Source organism: Apaloderma vittatum, unplaced genomic scaffold (genome assembly GCF_000703405.1).
Source record: "Apaloderma vittatum isolate BGI_N311 unplaced genomic scaffold, ASM70340v1 scaffold17054, whole genome shotgun sequence".
Taxonomy (NCBI): Eukaryota; Metazoa; Chordata; class Aves; order Trogoniformes; family Trogonidae; genus Apaloderma; species Apaloderma vittatum.
In genome coordinates, this window is record NW_009711139.1 from 47,693 (window position 1) to 69,345 (window position 21,653).

General features: G+C 47.1%; 1 protein-coding gene across 1 annotated transcript in view; it reads left to right on the top strand.

The window, feature by feature from the left end:
- The window catches only part of ULK1 (unc-51 like autophagy activating kinase 1), a 76,196-nt gene that overhangs the window by 47,629 nt on the left and 6,914 nt on the right, over nucleotides 1-21,653 (top strand). Inside the window, 13 exon segments of the mRNA XM_009867557.1 lie at nucleotides 1,994-2,082; nucleotides 4,109-4,274; nucleotides 5,545-5,605; nucleotides 5,905-5,994; nucleotides 9,957-10,082; nucleotides 13,567-13,718; nucleotides 14,539-14,622; nucleotides 15,209-15,281; nucleotides 15,283-15,439; nucleotides 16,070-16,254; nucleotides 17,082-17,197; nucleotides 17,788-17,931; nucleotides 20,964-21,151. Of these exon segments, the coding sequence (XP_009865859.1) occupies nucleotides 1,994-2,082; nucleotides 4,109-4,274; nucleotides 5,545-5,605; nucleotides 5,905-5,994; nucleotides 9,957-10,082; nucleotides 13,567-13,718; nucleotides 14,539-14,622; nucleotides 15,209-15,281; nucleotides 15,283-15,439; nucleotides 16,070-16,254; nucleotides 17,082-17,197; nucleotides 17,788-17,931; nucleotides 20,964-21,151 (1,631 nt within the window).

The window sequence follows — 21,653 nt, forward strand, 5'->3', positions numbered from 1 at the left end:
AATAGGACAGTTTGTCTGTACGGGGGGTGAATTGTTGCCCAGCATGAGGGTCCCTTGGTCCCAGCTCCTTTACAGGAGGCAGGACAGCGTGTGTTAACAGCACAGTCTGTCAAGGGTAGAATAGATGCAGAGGCTAATGTAGCCTCTGACAAAGCTTTGGGAAGATAAATTTCATTATGGACAAGGCACTGGCAGAGCGAGCATCTGCAGTGTGGTCCAACATGGGAGGGAAAGCGTCCGCTCGTGCGCGTGTCGTCCCGCTGGGGCTTCCTCCCGCGCGAGCCCGGCACTGCCGAATCAATCCCTGTCTGCAGTACAGCGTAACATTTCGTTAATGTTAGCAAAAGGTGGAGAGATCATTCTGACCCGGGTTAAACTGTTACAGTCATTGATTGCTTATGTTAAATTGTGTATTTTAAGTCTGTGTTTCTTCGGCTTCCTTTTCCTGTTTTTGGATCTCTGTCAAACTGAGAAATTCAGCATGTAAATGAGTGTTCTCTCTGTGCTAGGAAACACTGGTCCAGTCATCCTGTAACCTTCTCTGAAACGCTACATGGAAAGGCTCCTTAAAGCATTTTATTAAAAGGCATATTTTTCTATTCTTTTATCATTAGAACACTGTTTCAACAGTTAATTGCTGAGATATTTACTTTTATTTTTCTACTTTGTACTTTGCGATGTAATTAATGACAGAGGGTGCAGAAACATTCTTCTTGTAGGTGTTATTGACCTTCCTTGTATTAAGTGTGGAGTCATTAGCACGGATCCTGTAATGGTAGGAATCTGATACGAGGTGCTAATTCTCTGCCAGCACAATGGAAGAGAAGCAAAGTGTTCCTCTCCTCACTTAAGCCTTACTTGTGATCTCTGTCTTAAGTCATTTAAATACCAAAATAGTTACAGAGTAAAATCTGAAAAAAGCTGCCTGGAAGTGAGGATGTGGGGACTCTCCTGAAGCTTTTGCGCTGTTCAGTCTTGTGCAGGTGGACTGGGGAATTTCAACTAAATACTTCAAAGTACTTTAAAGAGCTGGTGGTACTTTTGACTTGTCTGCCTCCCTAGCTGACCTGAGCTCTTCTGTGTTATTTGCTGAACCTCACCTGCATAAGTCATTGAAGTTAAATACGCTTTTCTCCTGTGATGCCTTAATCATCGTTTCTGCCTAAAGGTCAATGCTAACTAGTCCTTTCAATGTGAGCTTTATGCCTCTGTGAGAGTTACCAAAGCCAGTTCAAGAGTGAATAAACCAGGCAGTTCTGGTATTGAACAATTAAATATAAAAGGAAGGGATGGAAGAATAGCCTGTGCCGTGGAACAGCGTCTGTACAAAATAAGCAAAGCATCTTTAACTTGCAGAAGTGATTGAGGGAAAAGGTGTTGAGTTATAGGAAGCAAAGAACTATTTCCTTGTGGAATGATGGATTCTGTGGGTTGGTCTGTTGGGTTTGTTGTTTGTTTTAGCATGTGGCTTGGGATCTCCAAGTGCCTGTTTGGGCAGCAAGCACATAGGGCTTGTGTTTAACTTAGCACAGACCTCCCAGCGTTTGGTGTATGTGAGCTAAAGCCACAAGGTGTGATGAGGAAAGACCTGTGAGGGTATGGTCCACCTTGTAACCCCTGCCCCTGACGCACGTAACTCGGTCCACTTTCCCATTTGTCTTTCCCTCCATTTGTAAAAATGCTGAGGAGGCTCTGTAGGGCTGGAACCGTCCTGCCCTCTGTGCAGGTCAGCTCTCGGGTGTGCGTCTGAGACCTTCCACCCCAAGAGCTGGAACTGTGAAATGGTGTATGGAGGAGTGGATGGCTCTGAATCACACAAGTGAACAGAATGCTAATTCTTCTCTTGCTCTCCTTTAGTTTGCCACATCTGATACATGAGATAAATGATGGTACATGACATACACCTGATGGGAGAAAGTGGGAAGGACCTTTTATTGTTGATTGATCTTAGTTTGACAACTTCTTTTGTTTTTCCATCTTCTGCTGGTTTTAGCTGCTTCCGTGCCAATGCCTTCTTATCCCAGTTCAGGCTCCGGTAGTTCCTCCAGCAGCTCTTCTACTTCCCACCTGGCATCACCTCCTGTAAGTATAGCCCGGAGGATACACTGCTTGTGGTAATAGTAACAGTCTCCCTGCTCGCTTCTTTGAAATGAAGTTTCTACTTTTGCTGTTGTCTGGTGCAAGTCACTGAACACTCCAGTTCTGCCTGGGTTTGGTTCACGGTCTTCTTCAGTTTGTTTAGAGTTTGGATCCTGAAGGTTAACTTTCTCTCCATAAGAAATATTTCAGTTTGCTGTTGCCTATTATATGAAGAGCCTTTTTGGAAGAAGTTAGTATTAATGACACTAGCTCGTCTTGGCAGAGGTGCAAAGCTCCTAGGAACGAGAAAGCAGTCACTAATTCAGGATAGAGCACTGCTTACTTGGCTGTGAATTCTGTTTTCAAGCAAAGTCTCTGCAGTTTAACAGCATATTGACCTTCCTTTGTGAAGTGTCCCTCCTCTCTGACCAGTGTTCCCAGGCACAGAGGGACATTCAGCAAAACTGTTTGCTCAGACCAGACCTGCCACAGTCCGGTGGTCTTGGGAGAGATCATCTGAGCTGATGAGTTTTCTCTCTGGTTACTTGAGATGATGAAAACTTTTCTGGAGGGCAGGATATTAACTGACTGGGAAAGTGAGATTCCTCCAGCTCGCTGAACTGAAAGCTTGGTTTTGGAGGCTCTTGGTGAAAGCAACTGCCTCCTGACTTTGAACGCAGGAGTGATGGGCAGGAGAAGGATTGAATTCTTTCCTCCCTGGCATTACGGCTTTCTTGCATTGTTCTGTGAGTTTCCTTGGGCCAAGATGTCTTAACGTGATGTGGGAAATGCTGAGAAAGACTGTCAGAAGTTGATATAGATGCTCGTGATGTGGACTGGACAGAGAGGAGAAGTCTGCTCTTCTCTCAGTGTCACGTAACTGTGTGCCCTGCTGCAGCCCTAAGCAGGCTGAGACCCTCCTGACTGTAGCACTGCAGGAGTGGGTAGATGGTCTGAAAGGTAGACTCTCTCCTCTGAGCTTTTCTGGTTTGGGCACCTTGGGGATGGCCCAGGCTTGCTGCCGGGCTGGGAAGGGGTCCCACGGTAGAAGTGTACTGCGCTGGTCCCACTCTGCATTTTGAAGTTTTGCTGATGGAGGTGTGCTGGCTGAGCATGTGCAAGATGCCAAGTCGGCGGGTTGGATGGAAAAGAGATGACTTTGACAGCTGGAGAATTCCTTCTGCTTGTGTGTGCTGCACGTACAGTGAGAGAGAGTCCCTGCTGGTACAGCACGAGAGTCTTTGGCGGGTGAGCAAGGGCCCGAGTGAAGGCTGCTTTAAGTCCTTCTCAGCCTAAAAATGCATTAGGTTATAAAGACTGTCATCTACTCCGTGGGCAGTTCAGCTCTAATAGAGCTTTCTTAAACCATCCAGTTTCCTCTAGCTATCTGCAAAGAATGAGGACTGTGGGACTATTCATTGTTTGGCTGAAGGAAGCAGAAAAATGGGACTTTTTAGGATCTGCCCTGCCTCTGATACCTGGGAGGTTCATTTATTGAATGCTTAGTGTCCTTCAGGCCTTCCTTTAACTCCTTACCAGCATTCCTGAAAGTGCAGAGACATTTAGGTGCACGTTCCTAAGTGCTGCTTAGTGCAAAAACACGAGTAGAAACTGGGTATTTAATGTTTAAGAACAAAAGAAAAAACCCCACCATAACTCAGAATAACAACCAAAACTATCTCTGAAGCTCTTCTCTGTGTCACAGCCGTACTAAATTGAGTTGGTAGAAAATGTGTGGTTGATCTAGAAAGCGTTAGCAGAAGGATGCAATATCTGAAGTGAATTTTTTTTATCTGGGGAGCATCAGAAATGCTGGTAGTATGATTTGTGTAACAAAAGATGCGCTGTTCTGACATGGACATAAAAGGCTGTTCCTTTTCAGTAAACTAAACAGCTGCTTCGGGCAAACTGTCAGCCCTGGTTTATCAGCAAAATGTTGTTTGTAGCCTTGTACAGCTCACTTTAAAGGATCAAGCAGAATGATGAAGTAGCTCTGCTGAAGCCGGTGATTGTTTTCTTCTTGAATTAGCAGTCCCTTGGAGAGATGCAGCAGCAGCTGCAGGAGAAGGCGCTGGCATCTCCTACCCAGGATTCGCCCGGCTTTCTGCATGGATCTAAGGACTCTGCTGGAAGCAGCAGTAAGAATTCATCCTGTGACACAGATGACTTCATTATGGTCCCAGCACAGTTCTCAAGTAAGGTGGTTTCTCCAAATGGAGACATTCTAAGCAGAAGGGGCTGTGGATGTTAAGAATAGTTACTATAAAGTTGAGAGTGATGAAACATGTCTATTTTGACTGAATAGCAGGAATTTTTTTTGTTTTCAAGCTGGAAGAGGCATCTCGCTTACTAGTTTCATAGGATATTTTGTAATTATCTTGAAGCATAGGATTTAAAAGTAAAGATTGCTCAGGGTCCTCAATAAAGAGATTGAACCTGGAAATCCAACTGGAGAAGAAGATGAGTAGGCTCAAAGGGAAATGTCTTTCGCAGAAGCCATTCTCATGTCACCCTGTCGTCAGTCTCACTCAGCGTCCCGGTCCAAGACAGGATTTCAGCCAGCAAGCTGTATTTTACACTTGATAAAATCCCTGAGAAAAGCTACAAGATGTTGGACTTTCTTTCAGATATTTTGAACTTCACTGTAGTTCCTCTGTGTGTTTATGCTTTTGATAGGATAATTCTTGAGAAGATATATGTACTTAGAGGCCGGGGCCCTCGTAAGCCGCATGCCTCTATATGTCAATGCACAAGTCCATACTTGAGCAGCAGAAGGATACTCTTCAACCTTGACCATGTGTATGATGCTTTGCTGAGCTGGAAATTGGTGATAAATGCTAGGATTCCTCCTTTCAAAGTTGCACAACTTGTATTAAAACAGGAATTTGGAGGGGTGGCACTGGAATCTGTGAGAGGTCTCTGCTCTGCAGTCCTTAGGATAGGAAGAGCTCAGTGATGCTTGTATTTTTCCTGGGAAAAGCAATGGGACCAGTATACAGTTGTCTTGTGCTAGTCGTGTTTGCAGTGTTCAGACGTTTTTGGCAAAGGCACAAACTTCCCTACGTTGTGTATCCAGCCACCAGCTCATTTGGCTGCCCTGGAATTTTGCCATTTAGGACACGGATGTTTCAAAGGCCCACGTGCAACATGCACCACTGTCTTTTTCCACAGCAGCTAGGTGCTTGCACCAAATGGGCATATACCTGTTGCTCCAAACGATTCTGTCAGATTTTGACTCCCTTCCAAAAGGACTTCCTTTCAGGCCCAGTTGTCCAGAACTTCAGGGTGTAGGGATCAGCAGTGTCCACATCCGCTTCAGCCCATGTGTATTTGGCAAGAAAAATCTAACTTCAGAAGCAGCTTCTCCTTGGAGGAGCAGGAAATTCTACCCAAAATCTCAGCATATAAAGATTTGTAGGAAAATTATCTCAAATTAATCTGTTTCTGCAGTTCCTTGTTCCTCAGGTGATTTAACTGCTGAGGCTGCAGGAGGGAAACCGATCCAAGACAGCCTGATGTACAGCGGGTAAGACCACCAGGGCAACTGAAATCGTTGAGCCACTGGGCAATGGGGGCTTCTGGGTTCTGGGCAACAGGAGGGAGGATGTTGCTGAGTTAACTTTTGTTTCAGGCATGGCTGTCACCTGCCTGGTTGTGACGATTTTCAGGTCGATCATGTGGCACCTGAGTACCGGAGTGTACGTGGGGTAGCGTGGCAGTCCTCAGGGGGTGCTGGGCAGGCACAGCTCTCTTGCTGTGCTTTATGGGGGGGAACAGGGTTGGTTCCTGGGCTTTAACAGCTGGATTCTTTCTGTCATTCTACAGGAGTTCTCTGTTGACTTCAGCAGGCCTGGAAAGCCAGGGAAGGACACCATCTCCTTCACCCCCATACAGCAGTTCTCCCAGCCCGTCCAGGTAAACAGACTGCTCAGTAGTAACTGTGAAACGTTGATTAATTGAAGAGCCATTGGCTTCCGAGAGGGGATTTTTACAGATGTTGGCGTGCTGAGCAAGATCCACATCTTTGCTTTAATTAAAGGGTAACAAGAAACACCCAGGGGAAACTCCCCAGGCTTGGACAGTGATCAGTCCCAACTACAGTAGAGCCTGTCCCTCCCTCTTCTGGCCCTCAGAAAGGGGACAGGAGAGAATTCAGCAGGGCTGGAATTAACCCTGAGGGGCCAGGGATTATTCTCAAGCAGAAAGTAAATACACTTCACTGGGAGAGGTGGCGAGTATTCCAGCTGAAGATTCTTCCTTCTGAATTCCTGCAGTGGATTAACGTAAAACACTTCAGCCAAAGATGAAACTGCTATTGGCTTGAAACACAGGAGGGGGGATAGGAGGGCAAATGTGAGGGAGTGTTGCTCATCTCTCCTTGCTGTTGAAGGACAGATCTGAGACTGCTTAGTTGTTTGCTATTTGCTTGAAGCTCCAAATGGCTCATTGCACCGGTCTGCATAAAGCAGTGCTGCTGCGTGGGCCTTGTTCAGTAACGGAGGCTGCAGGAGCACGAGTAACAAGTGCAGACAGGCGTGGTCATAGGTTTAGTTCCAGCTAAACTAGTTGCTATAAACTCAGCTTTGCCGTTCAGAAATGTTACAGGTGACAGCTGCCCACACAAGAGCACCAGCTGCCCAGCGCTGCCAGTGCCTCCAGACATATTTTTATGTTGAGAAGATGTTAATGGTCTGTGGAAGGCGATCCCATTGACTCTAGAGCTTGAAGCTTGAGGGTATGTGCTTAGCTTGCAGGGAGCTGGTGGTGTTGCTTCCCATCTCTTTTATGCCTGCTGGGGAAGCAGGACAGCTTTCATCTTCTGCTCTGTCAATAGGGCAGCTGTTGGGGAAGGACAGTTCACAGGGGATTCACACTTGAGAGATGGGTGACGCTAAAATCTTAAGCAGAAAACGTAGTCCCAGGCTAAGTGTTGAATACACTGGTCACATAAACAGAGTCCAGCAAATGACAAAACGTAGCCTCGAAGCATAACAAATTTGAGGGAGAGGAATATAGCTCAAAGAATCGCTGACGTGATCAGATTAATTGGCAAGCACGTACCACAGTGTGGAGTTTAATTGCATGAGGCTTCTTATGCCATCGCCTGCTAAGCTTTTTAACAGCTTATTCCTTAACTGATTCCTCTGCATTCTGGGGATCAGTCTTTGTTAAAGGATTTGGCCTTGTTTCTGGACAGCAGTGAGCGGACGTTCACGGAAGCTGACTACAAACACTGCATTCTTTTCCCTGTTCACTGCTGTCTTCACCAAACTGGCTTCTTGTGGTCTGAACATGGTTCTGCTCTCGCTGTCTTTCCTTCTCATTCCCAGCAACTTCTGGGAGGCAGATGCTGAACGCTCTGGTGCTACTTCTTGCTTTTTTCTCTTTGAGGAAACACTGAAAAGTTATTTCCTACCTTGTCTGGACTGAGGAATAAGGCATAAACAATGAGAACCTGGAGCAGTCACTTCAAATCCAGAGTGTAAAGTGCGATAAATCTGTCCCCTGACAGTTTTGAACAGGTGCCACCCAAGTGTGCCCTCACTATGGACACGGGTTTCAGTGCCCTTCCCTGCGGATGCTGTGAGGCCTGGCGGTTCGGCACTTGGCTTCCCTGGCGCAGAGGACTCCTCGTTTTGTCTCCCTGTGTCACTGCTCACTCACGACAGGAGTTCTGCCTTTCTTGTGTGGCTCTAGGCTAGCGAGCAGTGCTGGATACAGTCCAACTAGGACAGAAAGCAAAGACTGTTTTAGAGTGACCAGCCCTGGGTTTTCCTCAGGATGGCGTGGTGCGCTCTGGAGCAGCTCTTCTTGTTCTTAACTGAGAAAGTAAGGACTAAGCAGAATTAAAATACGCTGATAGCTAATTTTTTAATATTTTTTTTAAAACCTCTCTTGAAAGTGCTTCGTAAGTCTGAAAGGTACTTCCTTGGATGTATCCCACAGCAATGGATTTAATAGCATTTTCAAAGAACTTTTAATTACTGCCAAGTAATTAAACTCCCCCTTCCAGCTTTATCTCTTGGTCTTTGCAAATTTATGGTCAAGAGGTGAATTAGCAGGTTTGGTATATGTCACCTCATTTGGCTTCTTTCTTCTGCAACTTGTACCTTGTGGAGAAACCTGGATTCTATAGGGTCTTGATACAACTCTTGGGGAAAGGGAGGATTGTTTCACCCAAGAACACTTTTTCCTCCAAAGGATTTTGACCAGATGGAAAAGATAGCATTTGAAGTCTATGTTGAAAGTCAGGAATTGTACCAAGTTTGATGTGAACCCTCAGATTTCTTGGTTAAAATTCTGTTTGCTCTGTCTTATCACCATGTCTTACCCTGATGGAAGGCAGAGACACCAAAGCCTCACCTTTCTGCTGAGCAGTCACAAACTTTGAGTGCTTTTGTTTTATTGTACATCAGTGAACAATCAAGGCTTCCGTGCTGCGTTTTAGAGACAAGCATCAGATTGAGTCAGTTCCCTTGGTGGAAGAAATGGGAGCACACAAGGAAGAATATAAAATATAAATATAAATATAAATATAAAAAATTAGTAAACCTGTTGAGAGAGGAATGAAGAAATTGGAATCACTTTTTTGTCTTTATGAAAGATCTCTTCCAGTTATTTGGCTTTCTTGTGACGGAAGAGCATCTCCTTGTGCAGTGTGGAGATGTGCAGATACATTCCTGCGAGTCAGTTTTGTACAACACTGTCACTGTAAACCACAGCGTACTACTGACCTTCCCCCAAAAAAGAAATTATGGTAATGGGCTGCTTTGAACAGCCGAATAAGTCACAAACTCTTCTTTCTTCGCCTGTGCACCCAAGTACATTCTTGCTGAAATAAATGCCTCCTTTCGTCTTATGTAAACCACTTCCACTCTGAGTGTTAGACGCGCAGAAGTGATGCTTCCTGCTTCTCAGGGGCAGACCCAGGTGTGTGTCCTCAAATGACAACAAGGAAGACTGGCCTTCATTACCCATAAGATCTTTCTGTGATTGTGCAACATCCCTGCAGTTGGTGTTAGCAGTTGTAAATAGCATCGCCATGGCAATTAATCCTAGAATTCTGGAGCCTTTGGGAAAAGACTTTAGGCAGCTACTTAGTTAAATGTGGTGCTTGCGTGGGTTTTGTGGGGCATGGTTTGTGTTCAGCGTGGTGTACAGGGGAAACTGTCACCTGGGGGAAGAGATAGCAGATGTGAGCTCGTTAACCTGCTTGGGTGGAACTAGAAAGAAGTCTGAAGTTTGCAGAACGAGCCTGTCCCATTCTCGTGTGTGTGACTTTCCAACTGGCCTTGATGAGTATATAGATACTGGGTCCTGTCCCCCAGATTTATTCTCTCCCAAGTTGCCTTCTTCATTCTATCTTTAACTTGTGAATACTCTGATATACACCCCAAGTCTGTGTTGTCTCTGTGGCGCGCTGAGGCTTTCACGGAGGTGCTGTGGCTGCAGCGGTGCCTCTGTGTGAATCACAAGTAGCTCTTGGCAGCCAGGTCTGTGCCGGTGTCCTTTGTGAGCCACGAGTGTTTAGCCCCTGTTCAGCGATGGGCTCCTTGGCTGGGGATCTGAGCTGGTGGAAACTAGGCCGGTTGTGGCCTGAAATAGCAGGGTTCAGTTTTCCTGGAGGGAGTGGTGTGCTTGGGTGGATGTTTTAACCTCAGTCTGCGGGTGGGAATCATGCTGGAAGAAAGGTGCTTGTTTTGAGGAGACGTGTGGTGCCGTTTCCCTTTGATACAACTTTGAGCTGCCTCCCGGCGTGAACCCACAACCCGGGACGCTCCCTGTGTACAGTTGCTTTACGAAGATAAAACCTCTAATTACCTGGCTGAAGGCCCACCCCTTACAAGAGGCTTTCTTTGTGTGTCTCCTTTCAACAGCCGGCCAGGTCAGTTTTCTAGCAGCAAGTACGGACACTCCGTGCCCATTCCGGTGCCGACGCAAATTCATAACTACCGGCGGATCGAGCAGAACCTGCAGTCTCCCCATCAGTACTCCTCTCCACGGTGAGTGCTGGGGCTGGGAGGGAGGGGCAGCATCCCTGTGAGGGCTCCTTTATTACAGCTTGAGGGTTGTAAAACACTGTTTCAGAGTTTATTCTCTGTACTTCTAAAAATTTCCGTTGTGTGGTGGGCTCTCCTCCTTGCTGTGTTACATGGTAGTGTAGTTCTGGGCATGTTTGTAGTGATGTTGAGAATTGTTAGTTACCAGGTACTGCTGAGTTTTATCTGTGTGCGTGTGTGTGAGCTCCCGTTGGTTTTTAATATAGGCTGATCCCCTTTGAGTCTGATAGCTTTCCTCGTGTCAGCTGTTGTTTGGGCATCCAAGCAGATGCCTTTAAGAAAGGCAAAAGTTGAGATGAACAACTACAATGGATGAGGCTGCAAAACTTCCCTGACTTTACCTTAATTGGTTCCTGTAGCCAGTCACCCCATGGATGATGTGTCTTACATGCGTTGCATATTAATGTGGTTACGCAGCCAGGACTGATTAAACCACGAGCGATTTATGCCTTTGAGGCAGAGCATGTTTTCTGAAAGCTGTCAGGAAGACCCGGATGCCAGTCCCACACAGCTGCCCTGCTCAGCTCGGTGGTAATGCCTTCTCCAGCCAAGCCACACAGGGCTTCTGTCCCTTCTCACGTATAATTTCTGGCTCTTGCCAGCTGAAATCTGGGCTGTGGCAGCCCAGGTTGTAGACTGGTTGGAAGGAGAGTCCTACAGGATCTTCAAGAGTTGGTACAGCAGGGACATTCAAACAGAAGTGGCTGTGAGGTGATGTGTCTTTTTTTGGATGAGTTGCTTTGGTATCTGGATTAGTGTAAGTTTGGCTTTCAGAGGTAGGGTAATACCTATGTCAGCCTAAGACTGGGCATCAGCCAGCCTAATTCAGGATAAGGCTTATTCAAAGTGGACCCAGAAGCAGAGACGTAATATGTTGATACTAATCAAAGATCAGCAGATGGGTTCTTCTGTGGCAGTGTTACTTTAGCACTATTTTATGTTCACTTCTTCGAGCGTGTGGCAGGTTTTGTGATAAGCTCCTTCCTGTTTCCTACGTGCCTTATGTTGTTTACAGAAAAACTTGTGGCCCCTGTTAGGGTTGGAACTCAGAAAAGAGTCCTGGCTATCCGTGTGACATGTGAAGTGTGAGAGCTCTGGAGAAGGTGCAGAGGTTGCAGGTGGGCTACCCAAAGCCTGGTGACGGACTGCTCAGTTCAACTTCAGAGCCTGCAGCTACCGGGCAGGGATCAAACCGTCATGTTTTGCTGCTTCTAGTCACCCCTGTGTAATGATGAGATTAGCATCGTCCCTGCAGAGGAACTCGAGGAATGGACACAATCAGGATGATTCATGCTCTGCTTTTAGCATCTCCTCAGAATCTCTGGCGTCATGTTTTTCTGCCCCAGGAAGCCATATTTATCTCTCACCATCACTTCCTCTAATCAGCAGATTCAGGAGACACCCTTCAGGAATGGAAGTGTGTGATCCCGTTTTTCCATCAGGTGTATCAAGGCGGCCCTTCCAGCCGAGTGCCTTGTCATGTTTGACAGGTCACTTGACTGCAGACCTTGACGTACACTTGTTTCTGACTGGCTGGAGTGTGCCTGTGTCAGGCCTGTGGGTAGATCCATTGCTTGTTGAGGTGGCAATTACGTGTGCACGCTTCTGGCCACATCACCTGGCCTGCTCACCTGCTTGTTTGCTTATCCCATGTCTCTTGGGGTGGAATTTGACATTCCACATCTTTTGGCAGTGGCGACCAGCTGGGATTTTCTTCTACAAGATCCCCATGGATAATAGTCAGCCTTCTGGATGGCTCACATTCTGGAGAGTTAAAAACATGGGGGAGCAATATTTCCTGCCACTGCATGTCTGGGTATCTTTTCACCTTTCCAGGTGTCCATTTCCTTGTTGTGTATTTGCTTCAGGGTCAGGCACTTAATGAGCGTTAGACCTCTGAATCTGAAGTGATTTTTAGGCTAAAATTTTAAAGGATTTCTTCTTTTTCCTAAGCACATGAATATAGCATAGATTCATTTCACTGAGAAATGTAGTAACGCATTGGAAGGGGAGCAGGGGTGTGGTGAATCGAATTTTTATATCTCAACTACTGAAATTATATATATACTTAATTTTTTTTCTGAAACACACACACGTAGTGGTGTTGTTGAATAGATGTACTGACACTTCATCAGGATAACTTTGCCGTTGCTGGGTAATGTAGCTAGCCCTGCTTGCGCTGCTGAAACCTGCAGCCTTTCGTTCCTTCTGTTCAGGTACATATGGATAGCTTTATCCTGCATCACTGCGAGAGGAGGCAGGATACCGTGGTGATAATGTCTTTTGATGGCTTGAACACTGGGTTTGGTGTTTTGGGGTTGTTTTTTTTTTTCTTCCCCAACATGTGCATTGATTCCTGTCCAGAAAACCACCTACTGGCTGAGACTAGAGTACTTTTTAACAAGGGCAAAAACGTTTCCAGACTGAGAGTAGAGTGAAGGTTTTGGTGAAAAGACTGTTTTCTCAGGAGGAATGGAATGGGAGTCTCTGTGAAGGAGCCTGCTGAGGTAGAATGGCCTTTCAGTAAATGGAGCTTAGGTTGTGTGTTCTCAGTGAGTGGTGAAGGCGTTGAAATAGTGAGAAATGATTAATTAATGTATAATAATCCCCTTTCTGGACTGATGGTGTAGCTGTACTCACTTTCTCCTCTCTCTGGACTGATGGTGTAGCTGTACTCACTTTCCCATGAGTCTCCTTTCCACTTTTGCTTCATTTTAGCAGCTGGGTAACGCTCGAGGTTCTTGTGTGTGTGTGGACTGTGCAAATTAATTGTAACTGCCTAAGGTGAGGCTTCACAAGGAGTGAAAGGAGTTTGGAGCAGCTGGGTAGCGCTCGAGGTTCTTGTGTGTGTGTGTGGACTGTGCAAATTAATTGTAACTGCCTAAGGTGAGGCTTCACAAGGAGTGAAAGGAGTTTGGAGCCCAGTCTGTCCAGCCCAAAAAGAAATTCCTCTGGGTAGTACTGAACTGTTTCAAATCTGACCACCTGTTTTGCTCTGTAGATTTTGATTTGAATCAGAGCTGCGTGGCAGAGGGTGCCTTTGGCACAGCTTGTCTCTGCACTATATGGAGCTTTCTGCCTAACTCTGCCTTGTTCAGGATTGACATAGATACCTGAAAGCATCTAAAAGTGACTTCTGGAAAATGACAGGCTTTCCTGCTTACAGCTGAGCTAATGTCAGTCTTTTCTTTTTTAATCTGTTTTGTAAAATTGTGTTTGGATTGAAGCTCTAGAGAACAAGGATTATCATCTTAATGTGTATTGGTGTAGTCCTAGAACAGCTGGATTTTGATCCAGGGTAACCAGCTGTGGAGCTCTGCTTCTGGGGAAGTAGCCAGATGTGCGTGAGTGTCTGGTGATACTGTTCTCTTCACTCTTCTTTACTGGCACATGGAGTGATGCATGTGCTGCTGTTGTTTCCTCTAAGGTCTGGTACGGTCCGGAGGTCTAGCAGTACGAGTCCTCTTGGTTTTCCTAAAACTGGTGCTTCCCCTCCTTTTTCTGGAGAGCATGGATCCGTGCCCAGCTCCAGAAAGCTCTCCTTCGGCGGTGCCAAGCCGTTTACGCCATCACTGCAAGGTAAGCTGTCCGCTGATGTGTTGCTGCCCTGATAAAATCATGTGCATCTTGCCTGCGGGGAGGCAGCTGATGACCAGGAGGTAGCTGCCAGGTAATAGGGAGTTGAGATTGTTGTGTTCTGCTGTGGCTCTTCTCAATAGATATTTGATAAATATTTTGACCTCAATAAAACAGAGAGGAAAAAATAGCCCTTAGCCCCAGGAGAGGCAAGCTTTGTTTTGGTGTCTGCGTCAAACATTTTACTGCCCTCTGAAGAGGCTTCCGTGAGTATCATTTTACTGGCTCAGTCTGGGTTGAGGAAAAATGTAAGCCAGTTGTTGTCAGAGGAAAGTTCTGACTGGCTTTGAAAGGGCTTGAACTTCACTGTTCAAACTGAAAAGTAACTGTCTTGAGTATCTGGTAGCCTAATCCAGATGATAACAAGCAATTCAAGTGGAAAGGGATAAGAAAAACCCTAGTGTGCAACTGATGCAAAACTGATCGAAAACTGACAGAGAAGACTGATGTTTTCTGTAAAGAAAATAATGTTCTCTATAAAGACTCTGATGTAACTAGTTATTCTGTATTCCTAGTGTCTCCAATCCTATATTTATTAGTCACTGCTGGTGGGGAAATGCAGAATATTCATATTCTATTCCTCTGAATTATGTCACTGCAAAGTCAGACTAAAACTTGCTGGACTAATCCCAGACAGAAGCTAGGGCTGAGAAGACGGCGGAGATAACTAGCATCTTTCTGTAAAACAGGTGGTGCGTAGTGTTGTGATTGCCTGTGGAAACTCAGTACTGAATATGCTTTTTTAAATTGTGTTCCCTCAAAGTTGGAACAATCCCAGAGCAGCCCAGCCAGACTGTTATCCCCTCCTCTCTTGGAGCAGAACTGAGAAGCCGGATTCCTGTTGCTGGTGAGTTGATCCTTACCTTCCATCGTTATTCCTGTGGATAAGGCCAGAACTGAAATCTCAGGGCATTTAAGGCTGGGTATGTTCATTCAGCAGCTTCTCTTGATGTTTTGCCAGCCAAGATTTCTGTGTGCTAGTAGGAGCTGGAGTTGATCCATTCATAACCTGTCAGACCGTGTCTTCCAGGGCTGACAGACCTTGTTCACTAAAACTCACATTTGGAACTTTGTAGTCAATGGATTGAGTGAAGGAAAAGATCTCAAAACTCCCAGCACCCCCCTGCCAAGAGGCCTGCTTGATGTGCAATTTCCTTGCTGCTGAGCTCTGACAATCAGCATCCCTTTCTCTGTAAGGGCTTCAGTGCAGGAAGGAAGCTCCAGTTTCATTTACCAGTTGTACTTATCTCTTCCCCCTGTCGAGTCAAAACCCGATCGGTCCTAGTAGTTGTGCGGCGCTGATCAGAGCGCCATCCTTAGCCACCTGCTGAAAGTTTTCATCTGTAGATGTTTGAGCAGTGAATCCTGGGATTGGGCTGGCTTTTTGTGTTAGAACTGGAAAATGATGCGGTTTGTCACTCTGGGCCCTCCAGGTTCCTCAGCGCCCGAACACTCTCCTCGAGGGATGGGCTCCCGGCTGCACAGTGCTCCCAACCTGTCAGATCTGCTCTGATCCTCTCGTTGCTCACTTCGGTCATACCCCAGTCAGCCAGCCTCTGCAGATCCATGGCCTGCAGCACTGTCGGCAGCTCAGATCCTCACCAAAGCTGTCGGAGTTCATGCAGAGAAGCCCTTTGCCAACTATAGTGGGCTCCCCTACAAAGGTACGTCGAGGAGTCTGCGTTTGAGTTTCTTTTTGGGCGAGCCCCTGGTTGCTCAGATAACTCTGACCTGGGTTTGTCACCGCTTGTTCGCTTTTCTTCAAGGGCTGTTTAGTGATCTGTGTGAAACGGGGGAGTGTCCTAGTTCTTAGTGGACAGCTCTCACCTGGCAGCAACATTCAACATCAGAGCAGAGTCCAGGGTTTTAAACAGGCGATAAAAAGAAGCTGCTCAGCTTAAGGCAGAAGAGCTGCGGGGTCTGGGCTGGTCTGGACACGGCAACTCGACTTGTGATGCAGGTCTGTGTCCAGTTGGAATCCCCAGCAGAGACGGCAGACGGGGGAGCAGGTGACAGCCCTGGTGTCTCATGCAAAGCTGGCACCGTGACAGCGTTTTCTCTGCCTGTGTTAAGCTGCTACAAATTTTCAGCAGTTTGTTGTCCTTTCGTTTTCGCCTTTCTGGGGTTGGAGACAAGAAATTGCTTGGGGTGAGGTTTCTGCTTCTTTATTTCAGGCAGGTTGTTAAGCATACAGTGTAAACTTGATAAATAAATGTGGGGGTGAGGGGAACCTTCCTCCTTTGTTTTAAAAACGGAGTTGTGGGTTTTGGTTTTTTTTTTCCTGTTCTTCTTAGGCTGTGTCCCCATTTGAGTTTCCCAAAACACCCAGTTCCCAGAATCTCCTCACCCTCTTGGCCCATCAGGGGGTCATGATGACTCCCACACGCAACAAGACCTTGCCAGATCTGAAGGACATGGGTCATTTTCACTGCCAGCAAACTGGCTTGGGATTGAGGCCTGTGGAAGAGATCAAGGGCAGGTGAGTTACCGTCTGCTTCATACAGTGGTGCTTTATTCCCTAATACAGGGTGGATGGGGAAAGTTAGAAAGCCCAGCTAATGTTGAGGTTGTAATGTAGCATCTTGGAAACATTCTGTTGTTATCTGCAAGCACCCTGGGATTGCAAGCAGATAGGATGCACATTTTTAAAGTATTCCTCTACAGGGACAAGCCGTGGCCTAGGTTTTATAAAATGGAAGATTGTCTCTAGCTTCACAGTGTTTAGTGTCCAGGGTTTATCAAGTGGGGGTTTATCAGGTTGTTGCTATCAGAGCAGGCTGCCTGCAGCTCTGCAGAAGTGCGCTGTGCTCTTTGTGGAGCTCGGGGCGGTTGGACGAGAGGGTGTTACAGGTTTTCCTTGTCCATCGAACAGTGGACACGGGTCTTCAGAGACCTCTTTGAAAGCCACGAGCTGACTGTCATGATCATTGCAGGATACAAAGTTACTCAAGTGCTAGTGTTAAGTTTTTCTTATGTGCCTCTCTGCGGGCTGCAGCTTTTCCCAGTGGTCTGAAGGAGTCCTCTGAGACTAATTTCCCTAGCTTCCATCAAAGAAAAATTACACTGTCAGTAGTAACGCTGTAGTCAGTACTAGCAGTTAGTCACGATACTTGAATGCTTCCTACAAGTAACAGGATGTACTTAGATGCTCTGCTGAGAGAGGAAGAGTCTTTATTTCTGCTCCAGACTGTTTGCTGCGTAGTGTTTAAGTGGTCAGGGACCAGGAATGGCACAAACTGGAGTGAAATTTAACTGAAACCCTGCACTTCTTGACTTTCTGCATCATGCTGTATGTCCCCTTGTCAGATCCCTGAGCACGGGCAGGCTCACTGACCTGCTTCTGAAGGCAGCATTTGGGGCACAGATCTCAGAAGCTGGCAGCAACGACAGCCTGAACAACGAGAAGCCGATGGAAATTGCAGGTAGGTGAGGAAGCCAGGCAGATCTGGCAGGATGTCCTGGGTTGGGGTAAACTGTTTGCCTACATGCCTTCTGCAAATGGGAGGCTTCTTTCCTGATGGCTTTTGGCAAAGAAGGTGACTGTCGTGTGTGAGGAGCGCGACGATATTTGCTTTCTTCCATGGAGTGCTTGGAGGTCTGTGGGCTACGCGTGCTGTGTAACTGCTGGCTTGTGGTGTGATTTTTGTAGGCAAGGCTTCCTCTTTTGGCCCCTTCTGAATGTGATAACGTGTGGAAGTGGGGGCTTTCTGCCAGATGGCTCAAATATGAATGGCTCTGCAAGGGTGGGTCTTCCTGGGCTTGCAGTTTGGAAAGTGAGGAGGGGAGAACAGCTGCAGCAGTGCTCAAGCTGCCCAGGCTCGTGTCCTGTGGTCCAGGCCAGCCTGGCCCTGCCGTGTTCTCGAGTGGTGCCTCCAAGGGCAGTGCTGGCCTGTGCTGGTAACCACTGTCTCCTGAGAGAGTCTGCAGGAACATAAAACCGCTGGGTGAGGCACACCGTGCTCCGAGTAACTTTCCTGTAATGCCAGTCTGCACCTTTCAACTGTCTCCCCAGCTCCCTCAGGTGCTTACGGAGGGACCCTGCACACTGGTGCCCGGGCTGGGGGCTCTGCTAGCCCATCCCCAGTGATTTTTACTGTCGGATCCCCTCCCAGTGGAACCACCCCCCCACAGACCACGAGGACCAGGATGTTTTCAGGTAAAGGGCCGATACTTACCTGCCTGTTCCAGTGGGAATGCCTGGGGGCAGAGCAATGTATTGGATTCGTGGCTGCTGAGCGCTGGTGGTGGCAAAGGGCTGCTCAGAGCACAGTCCCAGAGCTCAGCTGGTCTAAATGCCTTTGCGATTCTCGTGCTGGCTCCTGCCAACCCCAGTTATTGCTGAAAATTGTTTGTGCTGGCACAGAGACTAATGCCAGATAATGGTTTTCCCAATACTGGAAAAGACAGGCAAACTCTTCTTTTACTTCATTGCTCTCTGCTTCAGGAATAACGCTGCAGCTGTTCATAGACCCACTGTTGCTGATAGGTCAACAAATGTAAATATTGTGGTTCGTTCTGATTGTTTCCCCCATGGGTTTTGGATGAGTGGGACTATCCGTGCCCAACGATTTCAGTGCACGAGTACCACTGGGAAAGGGCCAGGATGGCTCCGTATGCAAAATCCTTAGCGGTGTCACTTATGCTCTGAGCTGCTTAAGTAGAAAATGGACAGTGCACTCCTGCTTGACAGATACTTCTTTTAAGAAGCCAGCGGTCGAGGCTGCAGTAATTGGCCCTGTTGGGATAGCGTGTCTGGGAGCTGGAGTCTGTGTTCAGTTTAAGAAAATATTTGGACACTTACTTGCATTTTTGGCTTGTTTGGCTTCTCGTCTTGGCTGTTCCTCATGTGAGTGTAGTCAGCTCTGTTGTTCTTATTACAGGGAAGGTTTGGATGTAACTGTGAATAAGCCCCTTGACTGGGATGGGGCGATACATGGGCTCAGTTCCTGGGTATAGCTTGCATTTTCATCCTAACTAAAACCACTCACATCCTTGATTGTCTGGAAAGTTTTCTTTGCCTGTTTAGAGGGTAAGCTCTTGTAGGGCAGAGACTCGTAGCACAATGAGGTTACTAGCCTAGCCACAGCCTCTAGCTGCTACTAAAATGTTAGGAATAGAGAATTCGGTCTTCCTGTGTAGCATTTGCAGGGGTAGTAGCAATTTGGAAGCAGATCCAAGCACAGGTTTTTAGCAGGCTGATATTTGGATGCTGAAGGACCTGCTGAGATCTCAGATGAGCTGCCTGGCAGAGCAGGCTGGTGAGCAGCGAACCTACGACACATACACAGCGTTAGGTCAAGGCGGTCAAAGCAATTGCTGCTTGACAGGCTTTGTTTGTTAGGTCTGTGCAGTAACTCCTTATAGTTAATGCACAAAGTTAATGCACAAAGCTGAAATTCTGCACCCCAAGTGCTTGGACAAGTCATGAGTAAGATCACTTGAGAGATGTAAAGTCAGAGCCTTTTCGTGAGTCATCATAACAATTTTTGCAAACAGCCTCTTGGAATTATGGGGTATCCGGAACATATTGTTGGTCCTTTCCTCTCTCCGAATGATCTGGAAATTCTCCGCCAGCCTTTGATGATCCACTTAACTTTGAAGCATCGCTGCCAACAGGGAGAGGGCTTTGGGAGGAGACTGTGCCTCCCTGTGGATCAGTCATGCATTATTATAGTGCTGAACCTTTTGAAGGCAGGGTAGGGCAGCAAATTAAACTAATGGAAACATCTCCCTCCAAAAGACCAGTGAGAGTGGAGAATATCTCCTTGGTGGAATTAGCAGAATATCGCAGCTGGTATTGGCATCCCCCTGTCAGACAGAACATATCGCTCTGTGACAGTGTGTCGGGATATGAAGCCCTCTGGAAGTGCTGAAAGTATCATGAATACCCTGAGACAGAAACTTCCTTTAAAGTGTCCACCTGTTATATGCAATGTGCGCTTTGGTGGCTTCAGTGGTCACGAAGGGGAAGAGATGATGGTGAGGGAATTGTCTGATGGGCACCATACTTAGAGTCTCCTGAATCCTGAGGTTAGTGTCTTGACCCAGCTGAAGTCACTTACTCTCTGCCCAGCCTCCTGTTTGTGAAGAGGGGGAAGCAGAAGTGCAGGAAAGCTTTCCTGGTTTGCATATAAGTGATTGATGTTTTAAACTGTGATAAAACCTCACTTACCAGAAGTGCTCACTCAGTGGTAGTGGTAGTGTCAAAGCTCAGGAGCTGGGGTTGAAACCATGCTGATCCATGATGGGGAAGTTACCTCCAGTGGTGTATGATAAAACCAAGATATTCAAGATTCAGAATGGGTTTGGACAAAAAGCTAAACCCGAGTACTTCTGTATTGTCTCCATTAATGACAGACATTCTGGACGGTGCATTAAATCTTCTCAGCCCAGAAGGCCAACCACATCCTGGGATGTATCAAGAGAAGCGTAGCCAGCAGGTCACTCTGCTCTTGTGAGACCCCACCTCGAATACTGCATCCAGTTCTGGTGTCCCCACCATAAGAGGGACATAGATCTGTTGGAGCATGTTCAGAGGAGGCCACAAGGGTGATCCAGGGGCTGGAGCAGCTCTGCTACGAGGACAGGCTGCGGGAGCTGAGACTGTTCAGTCTGGAAAAGAGAAGACTTCGGGGGGACCTAAGAGCTGCCTTCCAATACCTGAAGGGAACCTACAGGAAGGCTGGGGAGGGACTTTTTACTGATAGGACAAGGGGAAATGGGTTTAAGTTGAAGGAGAATAGATTTAGATTAGACCTTAGGAAGAAGTTCTTCAGTACGAGGGTGGCAAGACTTTGGAATAAATTGCCCAGGAATGCTGTGGCTGCCCCCTCCCTGGAGGGGTTCAAGGCCAAGTTGGACGGAGCCTTGAGTAGCCTGATCTAGTTGAGAGGCGTCCCTGCCCATGACAGGGAGGTTGGACGAGATGATCTCTAAGGGCCTTTCCAGCCTAGGCCATTCCATGATTCTCGAGCTTGTAAGCTGGTCTACCAGAGTTACTAAGGAGCTTGTGTTGGGGAGTGAATGTTCTGCATCAAGAGCCCTTGTGTATTCTGCCAAAGTACCTCTTGCTGGCTCCTGTCAGATCCAGGATCTTCGATCCTACAGGATTGTCCTCTCTGCTGGGTGAGGAATACCTGGCCTACTGTTAACATCTTCAGTAATTCCTTTGCCTTTTTTTCTTCTCAGTGGGGTCTTCCAGCTCTCTCAGTTCTGGAGGCTCCTTCACTGGCAGGCACTTGGCCGTGGGCGCTGGTGGGGATGCTCTGGAAGGCCCCTCAAGTCTCCGCTATGCTTTTGCCGATCCCATCACCGCCAACCTGGAAGGTGCTGTTACATTTGAGGCACCAGAGCTGCCCGAAGAGACGCTCATGGAGGTGAGTATATCCCAGAGACTTATTACGGGCAAAGGACAGGGGGAATATAAGTAAAGGTTGGGTGATTCTGTTTTCAGCCCAGGGGGTTGCTTCCAAAGATGGTGTCAAGAGAGCCAGGCCAGTGCAGTGCTCAGAAAGCCCAGGGTGTGTTTAGCACGGTGGCTTCTGAGCCTGCTACCAAGCTGTTTAGTCCATGAAACAGATCGTAATGAGGGTTAAGATTCACCATTTTCAAAGCTGAAATTGCAGGCTGGAACTGCTGGTTATCCGATGCATTCTGTATTAACGGTTTCTGAAGAAAACCTGGGTGCTTTGGGCCTTTTCCCTTTTAAAAGGCTCAACATTGGTAGTAGCTGACTTGAGAGCACGAGTGTATCAAATGACTGCCTGGGCTTAGGGAGCACGGCCTCTGCTGAGAGGATCTGAAAAAAGCAAACCTGACACTTGTGCTACTGCTGGGGGCAGGGGGACACATCACATTCTGCACCAGAACAGCTGAACC